This window comes from Arachis ipaensis, chromosome B01 (assembly GCF_000816755.2).
Source record: "Arachis ipaensis cultivar K30076 chromosome B01, Araip1.1, whole genome shotgun sequence".
In the NCBI taxonomy this organism is placed as follows: Eukaryota; Viridiplantae; Streptophyta; class Magnoliopsida; order Fabales; family Fabaceae; genus Arachis; species Arachis ipaensis.
This window is the reverse complement of record NC_029785.2, coordinates 101027955-101052622: the sequence shown is the minus strand read 5'-3', so window position 1 is coordinate 101052622 and position 24668 is coordinate 101027955. Positions and strand designations below refer to the sequence as shown.

Here is a 24668-nt window from a genome sequence, read left to right as displayed (position 1 = left end):
ATTATATAAAAATTAAAATAATAAAAAATGTAATCCATAATGAGTGTATGAAGTCAAAATATCATATCTTCAAATTTGGAAGGCTAATTAAAAAGTTTTCTTGTGAAATTCCATGTTTTCATACTTGAGAGACGAAATTTTGGCTGAAATAGTACATGCGTGAGCAAGAAATTGATTTGGGGACTTAATTTGAGAGTTTGATAACCATAAGTTTGATTTCATTTAGCATTTCCTAGTTTTCCCTAATCAAGGATAATTTTACAGATAGATGCTGCTATAAATTCTGGCAATTCCGGTGGACCTGCATTTAATGATAAAGGAAACTGTGTGGGCATTGCATTTCAGTCCCTCAAGCACGAAGATGCGGAGAATATAGGTTATGTTATTCCAACACCAGTGATCAATCATTTCATCCAGGATTATGAGAGAAATGGAAGATACACTGGTAAGATGATGCTATGTTCTAAGATGCAGATTTCACTCATACAAACTGTTCCATTGAGCATTGTGGAATTTGAGCATTGAAGTTCTATTTATTTATACCTTTTTGTTCTTGATTTGCTGTTAGGGTTCCCTGTTCTTGGGGTTGAGTGGCAGAAGATGGAAAATCCTGATCTAAGAATGGCAACAGGCATGAGAACTGACCAGAAAGGTGTGCGGATTAGAAGAGTTGATCCTACTGCTCCAGAATCCAAGGTTTTGAAGGCATCAGATGTTATTCTTAGCTTTGATGGGGTTGATATTGCCAATGATGGAACAGGTGAGTCCTTTAGTTTCATCATACAATTTTCCGTACTATTATCGTCTGGCATGTATTTTGCTAAAGTGCACTTTGTTTACTAGTAGTAAAGAATCTTCCGAGAGAAGCTACAGTTTTGTTTCTGATAGCAACTATGACCACGTGGTGGCAAACACGGGCTCTTTCAGGAACAATGACAACATTTATATAACATGTCACCTCTCCACAGTTTTATCTCACATATTAGTAGTATTACAGTCATTATATAAGTTACCTGTTTCATGACTAAGAAAGTCAATAAGTGATTAATAAAAAGATATACTATGCCTATATATTGATTGTTAAAATAATTTTGAATGCATAGCTTTCCCAAACACACACCAAGTTTTTAACATCAAGTCCAAGTGCATATCTGTGAAGTGTTTACTTTTTGTCTCATTCTGTCATATAATGCCTTGTACTTCTGGTGTAATTTTCAGTTCCATTTCGCCATGGGGAGCGCATTGGTTTCAGTTACCTCATATCCCAGAAATATACTGGTGATAATGCTGTAATTAAAGTATTAAGAAATTCAGAGGTCCTCAATTTTGACATTAAACTCGATAGTCATAGAAGACTAATTCCAGCACACACCAAGGGCAGGCCTCCTTCATATTATATCATTGCAGGATTTGTTTTTACGACCGTTTCAGTTCCATATCTTCGATCTGAGGTTTGTGGTTAATTCAACATCCTTATCTTTTATAATTCTACTGTTTTCTATCTAGGTTCTACTATTGCTTATATTTAGTATATTATATGGTTGTTCTTTCTATTTCTTATCTCAAGTGGTATTTAAATGTCTGATACTGACTGTTCTGGATAAATTTAATCTAGCTTGGCTATTTTAATTTGTATCATATTTGCCTGAGGAGGAAATTGTTCAATATTGTGTAAACTGAAGATGAATGAGATCTTTCAAAGTTATAATATTATTTGTGACTTTTTGAAATGTTATGCTATAACTATATAGTGAACTGCGTTGATGAAATTCTAACACCGAGTAATGTGGTTCCACTGACTGTATTACTTTCTTACTTAAGCAAATAGAACATACACATGCCTGAGGTCCTTATTGAGCCATACGTTTCCAACTCATTTTCATATATGAACAGTATGGAAAGGATTATGAGTATGAAGCTCCTGTCAAACTTTTGGATAAACTGCTGCATTCAATGCCGCAATCGCCAGATGAACAACTTGTTGTGGTTTCTCAGGTACGATCTTTTGGAGTCTTTTCTGCTTTCGTTTCTCGTAAGTATCTCATTGTAGGTTGGCACATCATGTAAGGTACTTCTCGGATATATTTTAGATACTCCAAATTTACAAGTTTTGGCTTCAAACTTGCATGCCTATATAAATGGAAATTCTATAACAATCAAATAGATAACTTCATTTTAGTATTGATTTGAAAGAATTTATGCTAACATGAAAGTTATTATCATCTCTCTTATTTTTATCCAAAAAAATATTCATCTCTTTTAATTTAAAGTTTTATGAATGCTAATTTAGTCTCAACTTTATATTTTATACTACAGTTGTATATTTCAAACAGTGTTGCATCTGAGTACTTATGTCATGTTTGTTCTTTATTCCATATCTATTTATGTGCTTCATAGATCTGATCAAGTTTGACTATCTCTTTGATACATTAAAGGTGTTGGTGGCTGATATCAATATTGGATATGAAGAGATTGTCAACACCCAGGTTTGTAATGGCTATATTCTGTTTTTCTGTTTGTTTGGATTTGCCCGTCAATAGATATATCACGATAACCTCTTAATTGTTCACGTCCCTGTATTCTTTATATTTGTTAAGGTCCTTGCTTTTAATGGTAAACCTGTGAAAAATCTCAAGAGCTTGGCCAATATGGTAGAGAGCTGCAACGATGAATACCTGCAATTTAATCTAGACTACGAACAGGTGGCCATCTCCATCCCCCTCTCTGTTTTAAGTGCCCCCTTTTTTTATAGGTGAATTATGGCTTTATCTCTTATATTGACTAATAATCTATGCAGATTGTGGTTCTTCGCACAAAGACTGCAAAGGCAGCTACTCTAGACATACTTTCAACCCACTGCATTCCCTCAGCAATGTCCGATGATCTGAAGTCATGAGGGACCGACTAGGAAAACTGCATTTTTTGCAAAGGATAGTAGATAGCTTAGCAGGATTTACAACTGTCTTGCGGGACATTTAGTTTTTTTTTTTAATTGAGGGAGGTGAGCAATGTAGAGTTTTCATTCGTTTCACCAATGTAATGTCTTTTTTTGACTTACCTGAGGGGTAATACAAAATAGAACGATAAATTGGTAAAATTTTCCTGAGAAAAAGATATGTTCTTTCATAAGTGATATCTGTTGAATTATATTCAACTTGGATCAGTGGTTGTGCCTAAAACATTGCTTTCATGGTGACTCTAGTAGAGGACTTGCTTGTGCAGACAGGGATGATTGTCTATCTACATCGATGCCTTCTCCAATTTCTTCTTTGGATTGTGCCCAAAGTACTGTGTAAAATCCGATGATGATTACCATCAAACCAATAGTCCTGAAAAGTAGAGTAGAAACACAAAGTAGTTAACATTGAAATTGATATCGATAAAGTTGATATTTATATAATACCTGAACAGCTATGAATATGCCCTGTCCAAAAAGTCATATCTCATATCCATTATTGCGAAGTTAATAGATTATATATATTGAGTTACCTGCCAACAGGAAGTGTTTCACCAAGGAAGACAACACTTGAGAATGCAGCAATTGCAATCCCCAAAGGCTTGAACATGGTTACAAATACTGGCCCTTTTTTATTTATGCACCAGGTCAATACAGAAAAAGTGACCACACTTCCGAAAATTGCCTGCAATATTGTTTTCCACATAAGAAGCTTTTGCAGTGAATATTTATATCTTATTTATGTTCTTTATTTTTTGTTGTCTTTGGTTGCTAAGTAGTAAGTACATATGCTTACTGAATAGAATATGGTGGTGAGCTCAATGTCAGGCCTTAGTTTCCAGGCATTTGGATCTCTGACTACGATCAAGGAAAGTATTGCACATTGGATGGTTCCAAACAGGCAGTAGAAGGCTATAATGGTCAACTGAGACGGGTATCCTTTAAGAATTGCTGCCTACAAATTCACCTAACCAAATCAAATATAATATATTGATTCAAAGATGTACGAACAAGTAACGACGACATAAAATAATGACCTGAGCAATATTCCAGATTGCAAGGGATGTAGATGCAATGGCAAGAAAGAGGCCACCAATGATCCAATTGGTAGTCTCTGTAAGCATTTGTTGTAATGGTTGAATTTGAAAGCCAGCAATCGGACTTCCCTTGTAAAGGGTGACGAGTAATGCTCCTGATATGGACACCACGGCTCCCAGCATCTTCATCTGGCTTATGGAGCTCCTAATTTCAAATTTCTCCATCCTATAATGGTTTTCAAATTTCATGGTAGTGACAAAATCTAGTTGCAATGCGTAGATGTATGCCCCCTGTAATTAGTTACCTGAATATGACAGCCAGCAAAAAAGTAATTGCTGGAGTCAAGTTGCTCATAGCAGATCCAAGAGTGGGAGAGCTGTAGCTTATGCCAGTGAAAACACAATTCTGCATCACAGTTATGCTGCAATGTATATCTCAGCAACAAAAGATATAATCACTGAATGAGAAACCAAAGATATAAGAGCAATTCCCAAAAATATTATGTTTTAGCTACTTTTGGGGCATACCCAACAAGGGCAAGGAGGAAGAATTTGCAAAGAAGCCAGAAAGAAAGAGGTGGTGTTGTAGTTCTGCAAAACAAAGGAAAGGAAGAGAATTAGGTAGAGATGGAATCAGTGAAGATGAGATGAAAAGACAGGTACCTGTTCCTGTTGATGAAGAAAGAAGAAGGGAGGAGGATCAAAGTGGCAAGAGCATTTGAGTAGACAACAAAAATAAAGTGGCTCATCCCTCTTGACATGGCTGCTTTGCTAAGTGTGGTCAACCCAACGTCAAGGCACTCCACAATCACCATCGCCAGAAACGGAATCCATGAACAAAACCATCGTCTCACTCCCATTATTGCTTTGCTTTGCTACTGCGTGCTATCTCTTTCTCTCTACTCTCTCTCATTACATGATCCAGTACGGAACAGGGGGCCATAGTACCTCTTACAGCCACAAATCAAATGCTGGACATGATTCATGTCCTTGTAGCTTTTCTTTTACGTACCTTCACTTTATGCTGACTTCTGACTATGCTATTTTATAAATTAACTCAGTTTAATTAATGCCAGTAATATATTAAATTTAAAATTTAAAATTAGTCTTTTTTAATTTAATAAATATGAGTAATAATAAAAATATAAAATTAGTTAAAAACTTAAAATAATAGGTATTCTACACTTTAAATAAGAGATTTTAAGTTCAAAATTTAATTTTAATGCATATAAAATATAACTATTTTACGCAATAATCGACTCATTTATTTTTTAGATGATTATTTACACAATAGTTGTAAAAAGTTGTTAACCTATAATTGCTAGTCTTTAATTAGTCTAACTAGTGAATGATTCGTGCGATGCATCGAAAATGTTCAGTACTGGAATTAAAAAATACATCATTTATATATAATATAGTGTGTATCATAATCAAATAACATTATGCACAAATATCATAACGTCTACCCTAAATCGAATTAAATTAACATATACGAATTTTTCAGCATAAATGAAAAACCGAAAATCATTCCTTTCATATTCATTACTAATGTAAAGAAGTTTCTTCATATCAAGTTACATACCAAAACCGAAATTTCATATATTTGCTAAACAATCAACAAAGAAATAGGTTCAGCATTAGATAGAGTTACCTAATAACTTCCTATTAAACATTGAACCACCTAATTAAAAATATCAAGCCTTCGACTTAAAAATGTCATCCACAATTTACTAATCAATAATACTGAATCATACAAATAGAGATTTCTCTACACATAAAAAATTTAAAGCTCCGAGTCATAGATTATGAAAAATCTCCCTATACACAACATTCAAGGTAGAACCATCACTCAGTGAACCATTGTTCTTTATTAAAACTCTCAAGCCCTTTTTAGACTTGACCCTAGACAAAGCAACATATAATTGACCATGCGTAAAAACAGGTTTGGGTAAGTATAACCCCACTATACTTAGAGTTTGACTTTGGAATTTATTGACGGTCATTGCAAGGGAGACTACAAGAGGAAACTGTCTTCGTTGGAACCTGAATAAAAGAGTTTCATTGTTAAGCAATATATTCATCCGTGGAATCAGAACTATTTTGCCACACTTGTCACCTGTCAAGATATTACATTCAATTATATGATTACCTAATCTTTGAACCTGTAATCGAGTACCATTACAAAGTCCATTGCTTTGGTCTATATTCCTCAACAACATAACAGATACACCAACTTTGAGTTTCAACTGATGGTTAGGTAAGCATGAGCAATTTATCGAATTCAACACATCAGTTTTGATAGCATCCATCTCATATTCCATGTTGCCCTCTTCATCACACAACGAGTCCGAATTCAATAAATCTAGGTAGACAAATGTAACTAAATTCTAAAACCCATCACCAGTATCATTAATTAGAATGTCTTTAGGGATGACTACCTCAGACTCACTATCTGTTGAATCACCTGCCAACCCATCACCAATTTGAATTAACCATTGTGCAATCTCTTTGAGATCATTATCAACTTCAATAGTACCTCCAACAGTAAGTCTCATATTCTTTGAAAGCTTTAAGACTATGCAAAATTGCCATAGATAAGAAGAACTAATGGATGCTTGCACTATGTCTTGATGCGAGCCCATTGGTATTACCGGAAGAATCTGCCCGAAGTCTCCACCAAGTACAACAACTTTGCCACCAAAGGGAAGGTCTGCATTAAATGATGGCTCAAATCTAAGAATATCTTTCATAGACTTGTCAAGAGCTTCATAATAAAACTTGCTTAAGATTGGAGCCTCATCCCATATAATAAGCTTTGCCTTACATATCAGCTTAGAAAGAGGAGTGCCTTGCTTTATGTTGCAAACAGAATCCTCGTTTATGCTTAATGGTATCTTGAATCTTGAGTGAGCAGTACGACCATTAGGAAGTAATAAAGAAGCAATGCCACTTGAAGCAACATTAAGAACAATGTTCCCACCATTTCTTAAATAAGCAGAAAGAGTCCTCCGTATGAATGTCTTCCCAGTTCCTCCATAACCATATAAAAAGAAAAACCCACCACGATCATTATTTACAGAATCAATGATAATGTCAAATGCAGTTCATTGTTCATCTGTCATGGTGTTTAGCGATTGTATGTATTGTTGAGTAAGTAAAGAACGATCAAAATTAAGTTCATCCAATAATACTAAGTGATCCTCTAAAACATGGACATCATCTAATGACGGGTAAGGCATACACACAAACTCTTTAAGAGACCTTCCATTACTTTGCATTCTGTCATGAAGCTTTGCAAGTGTCAAGTTCATGATCTTCTCATCTAACAATTGAAGCTCTGGCAAAAAAATATTTTTAATTCTTATTTACTTTTTCTATTTATACTTCTTCTCATCTGTACTCATATCATTCGACTTTTATCTCTCTCTTTTCTTCCATTTTCACTTTTATTTCTCTCTTCTCTCTTCATGTCTCACTTTAAGGAGGAGCTTCTTGCTAATTGGCACAAAAAGCTTCTTCTCTTCTTTCTCTTCCTTTCTTGTTTCTGACCAGAAACAAGGATAAAGAACCCCTCTTAACTCCTGATCCTGAACCTGAGAAGACTCTATGCAAGGAGGCATTTACAACAAGCTAAAGCATAACACTCCGGAAGAGACCTTTCAGAAAGTTTTGAACAAGAACTGGGAGACATGGCCGAACCTCAAGAGGAGCCCAAAAAGGTTCTTGGTGACTTCACCATGCCTACCTCTGACTTTTATGGCAGGAGTATCTCTGTACCTGCCATTGGAGCTAACAATTTTGAGCTTAAGTATCAGTTAGTCTCTCTTCTACAGCAGAACTGCAAGTTCCATAGACTTCCAAAGGAAGATCCTCATCAGTTCTTAGCTGAATTCTTACAGATCTGTGATACTGTAAAGACTAATGGAGTTAATCCTGAAGTCTACAAGCTTATGCTCTTTTCTTTTGCTGTAAGAGACAAAGCTAAGCTATGGTTGGATGCCAAACCAAGAGAGAGTCTTGACTCTTGGAAAAAGCTGGTTAATGCTTTTCTAGCTAAATTCTTTCCTCCTCAAAGGATGAGCAAGATTAGAGTGGAAGTTCAAACCTTCAGATAAAGAGAAGGTGAATCCCTCTATGAAGCTTGGGAAAGATACAAGCAACTGATTAGGAGATGTCCTCCTTACATGCTCTCAGAATGGTCCATCATAGACGTGTTCTATGATGGCTTGTCTGAGATATCCAAAATTTTATTGGATAGCTCTGCAAGTGGATCCCTCCACTTGAAGAAAACACTAGCAGAAGCAAGAGAACTCATTGAAATGGTTTCAAATAACCAATTCATGTATACTTCTGAAAGGAATCCTTTAAACCATGGGATCCCTCAGAAGAAAGGAGTTCATGAAATTAAAACTCTGAATGTCATATGGGCTCAGAATAAGATCTTGACTCAGCAAGTCAATATGATCTCCCAGCATCTGACTGGAATGCAAACTGTAGCTGGCAATACTCAGAAGCTTCTTCTGAAGAAGAAGCTTATGATCCTGATCAACCCACCATGGAGGAGGTGAATTACATGGGAGAACCCTATGAAAACACCTATAATCCTTCATGGAGGAACCATCCTAACCTTTCATGGAAGAATCAACAGAGACCTCAGCAAGGTTTCAATAACAATCAAGGTGGTAGGAACCAAAATAGGTTCAATAACAGACCACCATTCCCATCTTCTCAAGAAAATATGGAAACCTCTAAGTAGAGCCTTTCTGAATTAGTAACTCTGGTTTTCAGCCTCTCTAAGACTACTCATAGTTTAATAAATGAAACAAGGTCCTCCATTACAAACTTGGAGGTGCAAGTTGGTCAACTGAGCAAGAGGATCCCTGAGATTCCTTCTGAAACTCCTCCCAGTAACACTGAGGTGAATCCTAGAGAAGAGTGTAAGGCCATAACCATGGAGGTAGAGGCCGAATCTGAGGAGAATGGGAAGGTGTTGAACGCCAGTGAAGAAGCCTTCACTGGGCGTTCAACACCCATAATGGCAGCAAGCCTGGTGCTGAATGCCAGTGAGGAACCCCTCACTGGGCGTTCAACGCCCAACCAGGCAGGCTTTCTAGCGCTGAACGCCAGTGAGGAACCCCTCACTGGACGTTCAACGCCCAACCATGCAACCATTCTGGCGCTGAACGCCAGTGAGGAACCCCTCGCTAGGTGTTCAACGCCTACAAACCCAGGGAAGCTAGCGTTGAACTCCAGCAAGGACATCCCTGCTGGGCGTTCAATGCCCAGAATGCTAGAGGAACTGGCGTTTAACGCCAGTAAGGGTGGACAACAAGGGCATTTGACGCCCAAAGAGCTCACAGAGCTGGCGTTGAACGCCAGTCAAAGCACACCCCTTGAGTGCTTAAGTCCCACTCAAGAACCCTCTATCCCAGAACTAAAGGAAACTATAAAGACCATTGAGGTTCTTTTGCATGCACTTCAACAGTGCATGAGTTCTGATGACTACTCATCCTCGGATGAGGATGAAGACACTAGGGAAGAGCAAGTTGCTTGGTACCTAGGAGCTCTTATGAAGCTGAATGGCAAGTTATTTAGTACAAGGCCATTGGAGGAAGAACCTCCACTGCTTACCAAATAACTCCATGCTTTGGTGTTCAGCAGAGGCTACCTCAAAATCTTCCAGATCCTGGACGCTTTCTGATTCCTTGCACCATAGGCACCATGTCCTTTGAAAAGGCTCTGTGTGACCTAGGTTCAAGCATCAACCTCATGCCACTCTCTATAATGGAGAAACTGGGCGTCATTGAGGTGAAGTTTGCAAACATCTCACTAGAGATGGCAGACAAAACAATGAAGAAGCCATATGGCTTAGTAGAGGATGTCTTGGTAAAGGTTGAAAACCACTACATCCCTGCAAACTGCATTGTCTTGGATATTGGAGAGGATGAGGATGACTCTGTCATCCTTGGAAGACCTTTCCTAGCCACTGATAATGCTATCATTGATGTGGCTAAGAGAGAACTGACCCTACAATTAGGGGAGGATCATATCTTATTCAAGATGCCTCATCCCAGTTCTCCCTCTAAAAGAGAGATAACTGTGCAACACCTAGTGTTCCAACCCTCTCTTTCTGTGCAGAGCTTTACAGAGCACCCAGACATCAATTCTAAGTTTGGTGTTGGGCAGCTATCAACAAGCTCTAAGCACAAAGGTACTAAGAAGAAAGTACCTAAAGGTTGGAGGGACAAGAAAGTCCCAACTAAAGGCCTCTCACCTGGCATGAGAGTTGTCTTCACTAAAAAGCCAGCCTTACCACATACAGTGAGTCGTATCCTATTTCTAGAGCATGTGGAGCTCATTCATGAGAGGACAGGAAGAAAATTCACTGTAAAGGGCAAAAATCTGAGCCCATACTAACCTCCGTAAGGAGCTAACCATCAAGCTAGTGACGTTAAAGGAGCACTTGTTGGGAGGCAACCCAACCTTAGTTAATTATTTATTTTCTTTTATTTTAGGGTCATGATCATATGCAGCAATCAGAACAAAGACAGAATTTCACAGCAGTGAAAACAGAACACTCTGGATGGAGTGTTAAAGTTAAACGCCAGCCAGGGTATCCCTGCTGGGCGTTCAACGCCCCTGGGCATTTAAACGCCAGTGCAGAGAAGCAGGGAATCTGGATTCCCTAGCCTCTCGGGACCTATAGGTCCCACAGCATCTTCACCTACCTTACCTACCCTACTTACTTTCACACTTTCCCAAACACATTTCCCTATAAACTTAGCCCAATCATATCCATACCACTTCCCCACAACCATCATAATTACTACCTAACCCCACCCACTTCAAAATCATATTTCCCACCCAAAACCCACCCTATGGCCGAACCCTACCACTCCCCTCCTATATATACCCCTCTTCATAACTCTCCATACACACACCTCTCATACCCTTATACACCCACAAGGCCGAGCCCTCTCTCTCCCTCTATCTTCCTTCATTTTCTTCTTCTTCTACTCCATTCTTCTCTTTTCTTTATTTTTGCTTGAGGACGAGAAAAGTTTTAAGTTTCGTGTGGGAAAAGCATAGCTTTTTTCTTTCCATGACCATTCATGGCACCCAAGGTTGGAGACTCCTCTAGAAAGAGGAAAGGAAAGGTAGTAGCCACTCCTTCTAAATCTTGGGAGACGGAGAGATTCATTACCAACGCCCACCAAGACTACTTCTATGAAGTAGTGGCAGAGAAGAAAATGATCCCTGAGGTCCCTTTCATGCTCAAGAAGAATGAGTATCCGAAAATTTGAAGAGAGATCCAGAGAAGAGGTTGGGAAGTCCTAACCAATCCCATTCAGATGTTGGGATTCTCATGGTGCAAGTTCTATGCTAATGCATGGGTTACTAAAAACCATGACACTAGTGTGAACCCAAATCCACGGAATTAGATCACCATGGTCCAAGGAAAAATCTTAGATTTCAGCCCGGAAAGTGTGAGGTTGGCGTTCAACTTGCCTCTAATGCAAGGAGATCCTGATCCTTACACTAGGAGAGTCAACTTTGATTAGAGATCAGATCAAGTGCTCTTAGACATCTGTGTGAAAAGAGCACAGTGGAAAAAGGATTCCCAAGGCAAGCCTATTCAACTAAGAAGGGTTGACCTAAAGGCCATAGCTAGAGGATGGTTGGAATTCATCCAACGTTCTATCATTCTCACTAGCAATTGGTCAGAAGTGACTGTTGACAGAGGCATCATGATCCATTGCATCATGATTGGAAGTGAGGTAGAAGTACATGAGGTGATTCCTCAAGAATTGTACAAGGTAGCTGAAAAGCATCACACCAATGCCAGGTTGGCATTCCCATACCTCATCTATCATCTATGCAATTCAGTTGGAATTGTCATAGAAGGAGATATCTCTATTGGTGAGGATAAGCCTATCACTAAGAAGAGGATGGAGCAAACCAGAGAGCATGCATAAGAGCCTGTGCAACCGCCTCAGTATGAGATCCCTGAGATGCCTCAAGGGATGTATTTTCCTCCCCAAAGTTATTGGGATAAATGGCAAACTTCTCTTGGAGAATTGAGCACTAACATAGAGCAATTGAAGATGGAGCATCAAGGGTATGCTACCACCCTCAATGAAATAAGAGAATATCAAAGAGCCATAAGGGAAGACCAAAGGGCTATGAGGAAAGAGCAACAAAGGCAAAAGAGTGATATTGAAGAGATCAAGCATCACATTAGATCCTCAAGGAGGAGCACTAGACGCCACCATTAAAAGTGGACTCGTTCTCTTTTACCTCCTTTCCTTTACTATGTTTCTATTTTTATCTTATGTTTTGTCTGTTCTCCTGTTCTAGTTGCATGATCATTTACATTGATGTCTTAAAAAGTTGTAAAATGTTCCATATATCTCTCACCTTGCTTAAAAAGAAAATTTTTATTTGAAAAGAATTGAGAGATGCATGAATTTCAAGTTTAAAATAAGAATAGTTTAATTATGTTGATGTGGTGTCATTGCTTTTGTTTTCTGAATGTATGATTAAACAGTGCATAGTTGAAGTTGAAATTTTAGAATGTTGGCTCTTAAAAGAATAAGGAAAAAGGAAAAGTATTATTGATAATCTGAAAAATCTATAAAATTGATTTTTGAAGCAAGAAAAAAGCAACAAAAAGAAAAAGAAAAAGCATGTTGCAAAAGAAAAAAATTATATGCATGTGAAAAAGAAAGAAAAATGGCAAAAAAAAAAAAGAAAAAAATAAAAGCAGAAAAATCCATTACTGCCCAAAAATACAGGAAAAAGAGGGCAGATTGAAAAAGCCAGTAACCCTTTAAACCAAAAGGCAAGGGTAAAAGGACCCAAGGCTTTGAACATTAATGGATAGGAGGGCCCAAAGGAATAAAATTATGGCCTAAGCGGCTAAACCAAGCTGTCCCTAACCATGTGCTTGTGGCGTGAAGGTGTCAAGTGAAAAGCTTGAGACCGAGCAGTTAAAGTTGTGGTCCAAAGCAAAAAGAGTGTGCTTAAGAACTTTGGACACCTCTATCTGGGGACTCTAGCAAATCTGAGTCACAATCTGAAAAGGTTCACCCAGTTAAAGTGTCTGTGGCATTATTGTATCCGGTGGTAATATTGGAAAACAAGGTGCTTAGGGTCACGGCCAAGACTCTGAAAGCTGTGTTCAAGAATAAAAAAGAACTGAACTAGGAGAGTCAATAATATCATCTAGATTCTGAGTTCCTAAAGATGCTAACCATTCTGAGTTTCAATGGATAGTGAGATGCCAAAACTATTCAGAAGCAAAAAGCTACTAAGTCCCGCTCATCTAATTGTGACTAAGCTTCATTTGAAACTTAGAGATTTGTTGTATCTTAATTTTCATTTTATCCTACTATATTTTTAGTTGCTTGGGGACAAGCAACGGTTTAAGTTTGGTGTTGTGATGAGCAGATATTTTATATGCTTTTTGGCATTATTTTCATATAGTTTTTAGTAAGTTTTATTTGGTTTTATTAAGTTTTTATAGGTTTTCATGTTAAATTCATATTTTTGGATTCTACTATGATTTTTTGTGTTTTTGTACAAGTTCAGGTATTTTCTGGCTGAAATTGAGGAGCTGGAGCAGAAGTCTGATTCAGAGACAGAGAAAGCACTGCAGATGCTGTCCGGATCTGACCTGCCTGCATTCGGAATATCTTTTCTAGAGCTACAAAAGTCCAAATGGAGTGCTCTCAATGGATATGGAAAGCTGATTTCTAGAGATTTCCAGCAATATATAATATTCTATAATGTACTTCGGATTAGAAGGCCCAAAACTGGCATCCAACGCCAGCCTCCTGGCCCCTTCCAGGCGTCCAGCGCCCAAAGAGCAGAGACCAGTGTCCAAATGCCCAAAGAGGACCCCCTAGCTGGCGTTCCATGCCCAAGAGGCCTCATAGCACGTGGATCTTATCAAAGCTCATCCCAAACACTCACTAAGTGGGCCCCAGAAGTGGATTTTAGCATTGAAAAGACTGTTTTACCCTTACTAGTCATTTGTTTAGTATTTAAGAGATTTTATTTATGTAATTAATAACAATCTTGACCATTCAGCATTATTTTTGTTTTACATTGTATTTTCCTTTTCGTATGAGTTTCTAAATCTCCTAGGTTAAGGGGAGGAGCCCTGCTGAGTCCTATGAATTAATAAAAGTATTATTGTTTTTTCTTTGATCCGTGTTTGATTAATTCTAAGATGTATATTCGTACTTCATCATGGTGGATAGGATGATCGAACAATCAGCTCTGTTCATCACATTAAGACGAACGTGCCTAAAAAATACCTGCGTCTACTTGTGTTCGTGTGAATACTTCAGTGGAAAGCACGCACCACTAGATTAAATCATACATCTCTCAGACGGCTAATCCACGACTTCGTTGGGGACTTCTCGAGACACTAGTTCAGCCGATTTTGGGGAGATTAGGGTCTCTATGGTAGAGGCTAGAACCCTATGATACAGCATTCTCTAATCCAGAAGATCCGACCTTGTCTGTGGCGTTTTGAGTAGGATCATTAAGGAGAATGGACTGTACGCACTTCACCCTCAAGCAGAGATGGATCCACACTAACCCTAGGGTTCAGATCTGGAGGAGTATTGACGACCTCTCAATAAAGGCGCCAATCACTTACAACCTGCCATTGAAGAGATCACTCACAAGCAATGAAGATAGTAATACCAGAGTTAATTCAGAAAGACAAAGTAACTCCAATCCTTAACCCTATTCTTATTAGTATTTTCTACCTTTTTTTGCTTTATTCCTATTACTAATTTTAATCCTAATATAAACTCCATATATGACATAAAATCAACAACCTTCTGATCTGCTTGACTAAGACCTGCAAGATAACCATAGCTTGCTTCAAACCATAATCCTCGTGGGATCGACCCTGACTCGCTCAACTATTACTTGGACGACCTAGTGCACTTGCTGACACAACAGTACGTAGGTGTAGGGATTCGTGCTACCAGTAGACAACCGACGCATGAGCTCATGGCCTGCACTAGGAATAGGCATGCATCATAAATTGTTGCGCATTTGATTGTGATTGTTTACTGTTCATTCTTTCTGCTACGTGCTATCTGTTTCTTGTTAGTTTCCTATTCTCTTATTCTTGTTTCTGTTTTAAAGTTTTATAATTATAATTTCTCCAAAGATTATATTAAGATAGTAAAACTAGGAACAATAGTCATAGAGAACAGTATAAGGAGCGGCATTAACCCCAACGGAAGATGCCAAGATAGAGTTATGTCAGAGCCGCCATATGGAAGTATCCATGAGACTTAGCAAGCGAGTTATTACGATAGAGCCATAATTCTAGATTTCATGAGAGGGATGCTTTTTCATGGTGTCGCCTTACTGGGAACCGTATAGGTTCTCACCCCTTCCTTTTTCCTTTTCCCCGCAGTTGGAGGATTTCGATTTGATTGCCGCCACTGCAGTTATATTCAGAGAAGCACCAGAGAAGCATATGTTTCTGAACCCTACAGGAGATGCTCAAGACTAGTCTTGAGATGAGGTCTACAGACTTATGCCTCAATTGTGGAAAGAATGTAGGATAGATAGTCTTTATTCCTTAGACTTAGCTTTTTCTCACTTTTATAGCATTTTTTAGGGGTAGAAGTTGATATTTTCTTTTCGTTTATTAGTCCGAGTAACAACTTAGGGGTTTTCTATATAAACCAAGTATCTGGGAAGTTGTCAGCTGTATATAGGTTTATGTGTGTGTGTGTGTGTATATATATATATAAACCCCTGATTTCTATGTAAGTCAGTGCCCAACATTGTATACAGAGATATTTTGTACTAAATAAAACTAATTGTGCTAAACATTCATATGAGATTGTTGGTGATGGTATTGGAACTTCCGTAGCCAACTAGTCAGGACTTCATTGTTCTGGTCCCATTCTCTTAGAAGTTGAATCTCTGCAGAAGGTAAATTGGGATTATATGTTCTGTTTGATTTAAGTTCAAATGGAACTGGAGTTTTATAGGACTATTGGGAAGTAACACCTGACAACTAACAGTGATCCGGACCTGCTAGAAATTAGGTCGTTACAATTTGGTATCAGAGCAGTTCGTTCTTAATAGAACCTGGGAATGGACTGACTACGCTTCGTTGCATACTCTGCTTTTTGTTTTCCCATGTAGTTAGGGTATCCTCATTGATACATTTAGCATGATCGTCTACGAGAACTTGTTCAGGAATTATTCACACTTGACCTGATTGATTGTTGGGAATGAATAAGACTTGAATGACTATAAGTAGACAAACTTATCAATATAGGATTCCTCACAACACCTGCGATTATTAGATAGACCACCATTATAAAACTTTTAAACACCGATGACCACATTTGAGTGGAACGCAGCTGCTGTACTTAGAAGTACGGTTGACTATTAAACATTGGGATAGGAATAGTACAAGAATGGTAATGATGAATCCAAGATGGCCCGATGTGAGTGATGCGTAGTGGTAGCGTGGTGACACGAGAATATGGAGTTTCCATCGACTCCGCTTACGAATACCTTTAGGATCAAACCTTTTCTTGCCGTAAGATAGTTGTTGGGATAGTTAAGATAGGATCTTTTATGGTTTTATAACCCTTAAGATATACTCGAAGTTTCGAGGACGAAACTTTTTGTAAGGTGGGTGGGATATAACATTCTGATTCTCTACAGAGTTAATCTCAGAATTCTGTGATGAGAAATTTAATAAATATCTAAGAATCACCTCATCATAAAATAATAAGGTGGATTTAGACTTGATAAGTGAAAAGAATATATATGCCGTGAGAGATAAAAGCGTGTCCTAAGCCAAAAACCATACCGATAACGATGAATTTGACTATTGAGTTAAATTCATCTATGGAATCTTTACTAGAATATTCTAAATTTGATTCAGAGTCGAGATACTTTTTGCTGTTGATTTCTCAGTTACCGATTGGTTAAACCGATACGGTTTGAAAAACGATAATCTTACGGTTTAGTTATTGAATCGTTTTCTTTCCTCTCTTCAGCAATTTGGCCAAACCTTTAAGGAACCTATCTTCAATCTAAATTCATGAAGCCACTAGAAAGATTATCTAAAAGAAAAATAAAGAACCGAAACACTTAGCCTAATTAAAAATCTAACCGAACTTAAACCGAACTGAGTTTTTCTTAATCAAACTACTCTCTCAAGATTAGCCACATAACCACAATTGAACCACTCCCTCCATTCTCCTTTTAATGGCCAAATCTCAGCCATAAATTAGCCAATAATGATGAATCATTAGAAAGCATTTAATGAAGAGATACATGCCATTAAACAAGTTCATCCTTCCTTGATTTGGTGGCAACGTACCACACCATTCACCACACTAGAAATAGACATGCTCACCCTCATTTTTGAAGCTTTAACAAGAGAACAAGAGAGGGAGGATAATTTGAGATATTAGAAGCTAAAAAGGAAGAGTGATTGGAGGAGAGAACAACTGAGGAGATTGAGAGCTTGGAGCCCAACTTTCCAACCTCCATCAAGATACAAATGTGATCTTCACCTTACCATCTTGACTCTAGGAGTTCCTTGAGCATGATCTTCTTTTTCATTCTCCTTTAAGGCTTTCCAAAATCCCAGCTCAAGGAGGAGCCTCGACCGAAGAGATAAAGAGAAAGCTAGAACCGATTTCTTGAGGAAGGGTGAACTTCATCGAGGTAGGGGTTAGGTGGTGCATGAATTGTAAATCACACTTTTTACAACTCGTACCACTAACCAGCAAGTGCACTGGGTCGTCCAAGTAATACCTTACGTAGTAAGGGTCGATCCCACGGAGATTGTCAGCTTGAAGCAAGCTATGGTTATTTTATAATTCTTAGTCAGGAAATCAATGATAAGAGTGATTATATTTATGAAGAGTAAAAAGCATAAATTAAATAGTACTTGTTATGCAGTAATGGAGAACAGATTGAGGTTTTGGAGATGCTCTATCTTCTGAATCTCTGCTTTCCTATTGTCTTCTTCTTCACGCACGCAGGTCTCCTTCAATGGCAAGCTGTATGTTGGTGGATCACCGTTGTCAATAGCTACCATCGATCCTCTCAGTGAAAATGGTCCAAATGCACTGTTACCGCACGGCTAATCATCTGTCGGTTCTTACTCATGTTGGAATAGAATCCATTGATTCTTTTGCGTCTGTCACTATGCCCAACACTCGCGAGTTTGAAGCACATCACAGTCATCCCTTCCCAGATCCTACTCGGAATACCACATACAAGGTTTAGACTTTCCGGATCTCAGGAATGGCCGCCAATAATTCTAGCCTATACCACGAAGACTCTGATCATGAACCAGGAGGCTAAGAGATACACACTCAAGCTAGTGCAGATAGAACGGAGGTGGTTGTCAGGCACACGTTCATAGGTGAGAATGATGATGAGTGTCACGGATCATCACATTCATCAGGGTGAAGTGCGAGTGAATATCTTAGAATAGAAACAAGCGTGATTGAATGAAAAACAGTAGTAATTGCATTAATTCATCGAAACACAACAGAGCTCCTCACCCCCAATCATGGGGTTTAGAGACTCATGCCATCAGAAATACAATGTGAAACGTGTAAAATGTCATGAGGTACAAAATAAATCTCTAAAAGTTGTTTAAATACTAAACTAGTGACCGAGGTTTACAGAAAATGAGTAAACTATTATAGATAGTGCAGAAATCCACTTTCGGGGCCCACTTGGTGTGTGCTAGGGCTGAGACTTGAGCTTTACACATGCCTAGGCTGTTTTTGGAGTTAAACGCCAGGTTGTAACCTGTTTCTGGCGTTTAACTCCAGAATAGGGCAGGAAGCTGGCGTTGAACGCCAGTTTGCGTCATTTATCTTTGGGAAAAGTATAGACTATTATATATTGCTGGAAAGCCCTGGATGTCTACTTTCCAACGCAATTGAGAGCGCACCATTTGTACTCCTGTAGCTCCAGAAAATTCACTTTGTGTGTAGGGAGGTTAGAATCCAACAGCATCTGCAGTCCTTTTTCAGCCTCTGAATCAGATTTTTGCTCAGGTCCCTCAATTTCAGCCAGAAATTACCTGAAATCACAGAAAAACACACAAACTCATAGTAAAGTGCAGAAATGTGATTTTTATTTAAAAAGTAATAAAAATATAATAAAAAGTGACTAAAACATATTAAAAACTACCTAAAAACAATGCCAAAAAGCGTATAAATTATCCGCTCATCACAACACCAAACTTAAATTGTTGCTTGTCCCCAAGAAACTAAAAACAAAGTAGGATAAAAAAAGAGAATATACAATGAATTCCAAAAACACCTATGAAGATCAGTCTTAATTAGATGAGCGGGGCTATTAGCTTTTTGCTTCTGAACAGTTTTGGCATCTCATTTTATCCTTTGAAGTTCAGAATGATTGGCATCTATAGGAACTCAGAATACAGATAGTGTTATTGATTTTCCTAGTTTAGTATGTTGATTCTTGAACACAGTTACTTTATGAGTCTTGGCTGTGACCCTAAGCATTTTGTTTTCTAGTATTACCACCGGATACATAAATGCCACAGACTGGGTGAACCTTTTCAGATTGTGACTCAGCTTTGCTAAAGTCCCCAATTAGAGGTGTCCAGGGTTCTTAAGCACACTCTGTTTTTGCTTTGGACCTCGACTTTAACCGCTCAGTCTCAAGTTTTCACTTGACACCTACACGCCACAAGCACATGGTTAGGGACAGCTTGGTTTAGCCGCTTAGGCCAGGATTTTATTCCTTTGGGCCCTCCTATCCACTGATGCTCAAAGCCTTGGATCCTTTTTATTACCCTTGCCTTTTGGTTTTAAGGGCTATTGGCTTTTTGCTCTTGCCTTTTGGTTTTAAGAGCTCTTGGCTTTTTCTGCTTGCTTTTTCTTTTTTTTTTCTTTTTTTTCGCCATTTTTCTTTTCTCTTTCTTTTTTTGCAAGCTTTGTTCTTCACTGCTTTTTCTTGCTTCAAGAATCATTTTTTTGATTTTTCAGATTATCAATAACATTTCTCCTTTTCCATTATTCTTTCAAGAGCCAACAATTTTAATATTCATAAACAACAAATTTAAAAATATGCACTGTTCAAGCATTCATTTAGAAAACAAAAAGTATTGCCACCACATCAAAATAATTAAACTATTTTAAAATTCGAAATTCATGTACTTCTTTTTCTTTTTCAGAAAACTTTTTTCATTTAAGAAAGGTGATGGAAGAAAGGAAGTAGTAGAAGAAGAAGAAAATAGAGGAGATTGAGGGAGAAGGTGTATTCGGCTAAGGGGGAGAAGTGGTGGTTGTGATGTGTGAAAAGGAAGGAGTGATGGTTTGAATTTGAGTGGGTGGGTGTAGGTGGGTTGTATGATGGTTTTGGAGGAGTAATGGAGGTGATTGGTGGAGGTTATTTTGGGGAAGAGAGTTATGAAAAGGTGTGAAGAGGAGAGAAGAAAATGTGGGGATCTTGTGGGGTCCACAGATCCTGAGGGGTCAAGGACTTAGCATCTCTGCTCCAATTAGGCGTGCAAAACGCCCTTTGTCTGCAATACTGGCGTTTAACGCCAGACTGCTGCCTGTGTTTGGCGTTAAACGCCCAAATGTAGCCTGTTTCTGGCATTTAATGCCAGGTTGATGCTTGTTTCTGGCGTTAAATGCCAGCTTGGTGCTTGTTTCTGGCGTTAAACGCCAGACAGATGCTTGTTTCTGGCGTTTAAATGCCAGAATGCTCTTCCTCTAGGGTGTGCTATTTTTCATTCTGTTTTTTATTTTTCAGTAGTTTTTGTGACTTCACATGATCATCAACCTAAAGAAAACATAAAATAGCAATGGAAAATAAATAGATATAATTAAATAACATTGGCTTGCCTCCCAACAAGCGCTTCTTTAATATCAATAGCTTGACAGTGAGCTCTCATGGAGCCTCACAGATAACCAGAGCAAGGTTGGGGCCTCTCAACACCAAACTTAGAGATTGAATGTGGGGATTTTGTTTGACTCTGTATTGAGAGAAGCTTTTCATGCTTCCTCTCCATGGTTACAGAAGGAGAACCTTGAGTCTTATAGTTTGCAATGTCTGCAAACCACAGAGCTTCCTGAATAGCAAACAATTGCTCATCCGAAAAGGTTTCAGAGATCTCAGTAGGAGGGAGGGATGCTCCTGCTACTGGTTCTATCCGGGACAGGTGATCAGCTACTTGATTCTCTGTCCCTTTTCTGTCTCTTATTTCTATATCAAACTCTTGCAAAAGCAACACCCATCTTATGAGCATGGGCTTTGAATTCTGCTTTGTGAGTAGATATTTAAGAGCAGCATGGTTAGTGTACACAATCACTTTTGATCCTACTAAGTATGATCTAAACTTGTTAATGGCATAAACCACTGCAAGCAACTCTTTTTCTGTGGTTGTGTAATTTTTCTGGGCATTATTTAAAACACGGCTAGCATAATAAATGACATGCAGAAGCTTGTTATGCCTCTGTCCCAATACTGCACCAATGGCATGGTCACTGGCATCACACATTAGTTCCAAAGGTAATGTCCAATCTGGTGCAGAAATAACTGGTGCTGTGACCAGCTTAGCTTTCAGGGTTTCAAACGCCTGCAGACACTCTGTGTCAAACACAAATGGCGTGTCAGCAGCTAGCAGATTGCTCAGAGGTTTTGCGATTTTTGAAAAATCCTTTATAAACTTCCTATAGAATCCTGCGTGCCCCAGAAAGCTTCTGATTGCCTTAACATTGGTGGGTGGTGGTAATTTTTCAATTACCTCTACCTTAGCTTGATCCACATCTATTCCCTTGTTCGAAATTTTATGCCCAAGGACAATTCCTTCAGTCACCATAAAGTGACATTTTTCCCAATTTAAAACCAGGTTAGTCTCTTGGCATCTTTTTAGAACAAGTGCTAGATGGTTAAGGCAGGAGCTAAATGAGTCTCTAAATACTGAGAAGTCATCCATGAAGACTTCCAGAAATTTCTCTACCATATTAGAGAAGATAGAGAGCATGCACCTCTGAAAGTTTACAGGTGCATTGCACATACCAAAAGGCATTCTTCTGTATGCAAATACTCCAAATGGACATGTGAATGCTGTTTTCTCTTGGTCCTGGGGATCTACTGCAATTTGGTTGTAACCTGAATAGCCATCCAAAAAGCAGTAGTATTCATGACCTGCTAGTCTTTCTAGCATCTGGTCTATGAATGGTAAAGGGAAGTGATCCTTCCTGGTGACTGTATTGAGCCTTCTGTAGTCAATACACATACGCTATCCTGTAACTGTTCTTGTAGTAACCAGTTCATTTTTTTCATTATGAACCACTGTCATACCTCCCTTCTTAGGGACAACATGGACAGGACTCACCCAGGGGCTATCAGAAATAGGATAAATAATCCCATCCTCTAGTAACTTAGTGACCTCTTTCTGCACTACCTCCTTCATGGCGGGATTTAGCCGCCTCTGTGGTTGAACCACTGGCTTAGCATCATCCTCCAATAGGATCTTGTGCATGCATCTGGCTAGGATAATACCCTTAAGATCACTTATGGACCACCCAAGAGCTGTCTTGTGTGTCCTTAGCACCTGAATTAGTGCTTTCTCTTCCTGTGGCTCTAAAGTAGAGCTTATGATTATAGGAAAAGTGTCACCTTCTCCCAGAAATGCATATTTCAGGGATGGTGGTAGTGGTTTGAGCTCAGGTTTAGGAGGTTTCTCCCCTTCCTGAGGAGTTTTCAGAGGTTCTTTTAGTTCCTCTGGTTCCTCCATATCAGACTGAACATCTTTAAAAATGTCCTCTAGCTCTGATTCGAGACTCTCAATCATATTGACCTCTTCCACCAGGGAGTCAATAATATCAACGCTCAGGCAGTCGTATGATGTGTCTGGATGTTGCATGGCTTTGACAACATTCAACTTAAACTCATCCTCATTGACTCTCAGGGTTATCTCTCCTTTTTGGACGTCAATGAGGGTTCGTCCAGTTGCTAGGAATGGTCTTCCTAGAATGAGAGTTGCACTCTTGTGCTCCTCCATTTCCAGCACTACAAAGTCAGTAGGGAAGGCAAATGGCCCAACCTTGACAATCATGTCCTCAATTATGCCTGATGGGTATTTAATGGAGCCATCAGCAAGTTAAAGACAGATCCGGGTTGGTTTGACCTCTTCAGTCAAGCCAAGCTTTCTGATAGTGGATGCAGGGATTAGGTTGATGCTTGCCCAAGATCACATAAAGTTGTCTTGGTGCAATTACCCTCTAATATGCATGGTATCATAAAGCTCCCGGGATCTTTAAGCTTTTCTGGGAAGCTTTTCAGAATGACTGCACTGCATTCTTCAGTGAGGAAAACTCTTTCAGTTTCTCTCCAATCCTTCTTATGACTCAAGATCTCTTTCATGAACTTGGCATATGAGGGTATTTGCTTAAGTACCTCTACAAACGGAATCTTTATTTCAAGAGTCCTGAGATAGTTTGCAAAGCGAGCAAAATTGCTTATCCTGCTCCTCTTGACAGAGTTTTTGAGGATAAGGCATCTTGGCTTTGTATTCCTCAAACTTAGTTGCTGCAGGTTTATTTCCTACAGAGGTGGTTGGAGAAGCCTTCTTAGAGGGGTTGCTATCAGCACTTGTGTGTGTCTGATCCCTCACTGGCGTTTGAACGCCAGAACTGAGCTTCCATTGGGCGTTTGACACCAACTCCTTGCCTGTTTCTGGCATTTGAACACCAGAACTGTGTGTAGGTTGGGCGTTTAACGCCAACTTTGCATCCTTTTCTGGCGTTTGAACGCCAGAGTTATTCCTCTCTGGGCTCTTACTGTCCTCAAATGGATTTTGGATAATATTTTGCTCATCCTCTATCAGTTGTTCTTTTCTTGGCTTTCTGCTGCTCTGAAGTGAGGTATTTAATGTTTTTCCACTTCTTAATTGAACTGCCTGGCACTCTTCTGTTATCTGCTTTGATAACTGCTGTTTTGTCTGATTCAATTGTGCTTCCATATTTTTATTAGCATTTTTATTGTCTTGTAGCATCTCCTTAAATTTTGCTAGCTGTTTTGTTAGAAAACACAATTGTTGATTGAATTCAGCAACTTGATCTGGAGGACCAAGTTCAGCAGACACTTGATGAGCGGATATTTTATACGCTTTTTGGGGTTAATTTCATATAGATTTTAGTATGTTTTAGTTGGTTTTTAGTTTATTTTCATTAGTTTCTAGGCAAAATTCATATTTCTGGACTTTACTATGAGTTTGTGTGCTTTTCTGTAATTTCAGGTATTTTCTGGCTGAAATTGAGGGAGCTGAGCAAAATTCTGATTCAGGCTGAAAAAGGACTGCTGATGCTGTTGGATTCTGACCTCCCTGCACTCAAAATGAATTTTCTAGAGCTACAGAACTCCAAATGGCGTGCTTCCAATTGCGTTGGAAAGTAGACATCCAGGGATTTCCAGCAATATATAATAGTCCATAATTTGCTCAAGGATAGATGACGTAAACTGGCATTCAACGCCAGTTCTCTGCCAAATTCTGGCGTCCAGCGCTAGAAACAAGTTGCAAGTTGGAGTTCAACGCCAGAAAAGGATCCAAAGCTGGCGTTGAACGCCCAAAACAGCCCCAGGCACGTGAAAGCTTTAGTCTC

General features: G+C 38.8%; 3 protein-coding genes across 3 annotated transcripts in view; 1 reads left to right on the top strand and 2 right to left on the bottom strand.

Moving 5' to 3' along the window:
• Nucleotides 1-3106, top strand: part of LOC107632426 (protease Do-like 9) — a 5670-nt gene extending 2564 nt beyond the window's left edge. The window contains exons 3-9 of the mRNA XM_016336109.2: nucleotides 265-445; nucleotides 569-760; nucleotides 1219-1451; nucleotides 1894-1995; nucleotides 2436-2486; nucleotides 2598-2702; nucleotides 2798-3106. Of these exons, the coding sequence (XP_016191595.1) occupies nucleotides 265-445; nucleotides 569-760; nucleotides 1219-1451; nucleotides 1894-1995; nucleotides 2436-2486; nucleotides 2598-2702; nucleotides 2798-2896 (963 nt within the window). The 3' untranslated portion in view covers nucleotides 2897-3106. The remainder of the gene's footprint in view (nucleotides 1-264; nucleotides 446-568; nucleotides 761-1218; nucleotides 1452-1893; nucleotides 1996-2435; nucleotides 2487-2597; nucleotides 2703-2797) is intronic.
• LOC107632436 (WAT1-related protein At3g28050) lies at nucleotides 3003-5023 on the bottom strand. Its single transcript, XM_016336118.2, has 7 exons — nucleotides 4657-5023; nucleotides 4522-4584; nucleotides 4299-4415; nucleotides 3994-4219; nucleotides 3753-3911; nucleotides 3490-3641; nucleotides 3003-3329 (listed from the first exon to the last, which is right to left on the bottom strand). Exons 1-7 carry the CDS (start codon nucleotides 4851-4853, stop codon nucleotides 3188-3190), a joined length of 1056 nt encoding a protein of 351 aa, XP_016191604.1. The 5' UTR covers nucleotides 4854-5023; the 3' UTR covers nucleotides 3003-3187.
• Nucleotides 6008-24668, bottom strand: part of LOC107609788 (ATP-dependent DNA helicase PIF1-like) — a 96311-nt gene continuing 77650 nt past the window's right edge. The window contains exons 2-4 of the mRNA XM_016311819.1: nucleotides 6432-7024; nucleotides 6143-6380; nucleotides 6008-6036 (exon numbers count right to left, since the gene is read on the bottom strand). Of these exons, the coding sequence (XP_016167305.1) occupies nucleotides 6008-6036; nucleotides 6143-6380; nucleotides 6432-7024 (860 nt within the window). The remainder of the gene's footprint in view (nucleotides 6037-6142; nucleotides 6381-6431; nucleotides 7025-24668) is intronic.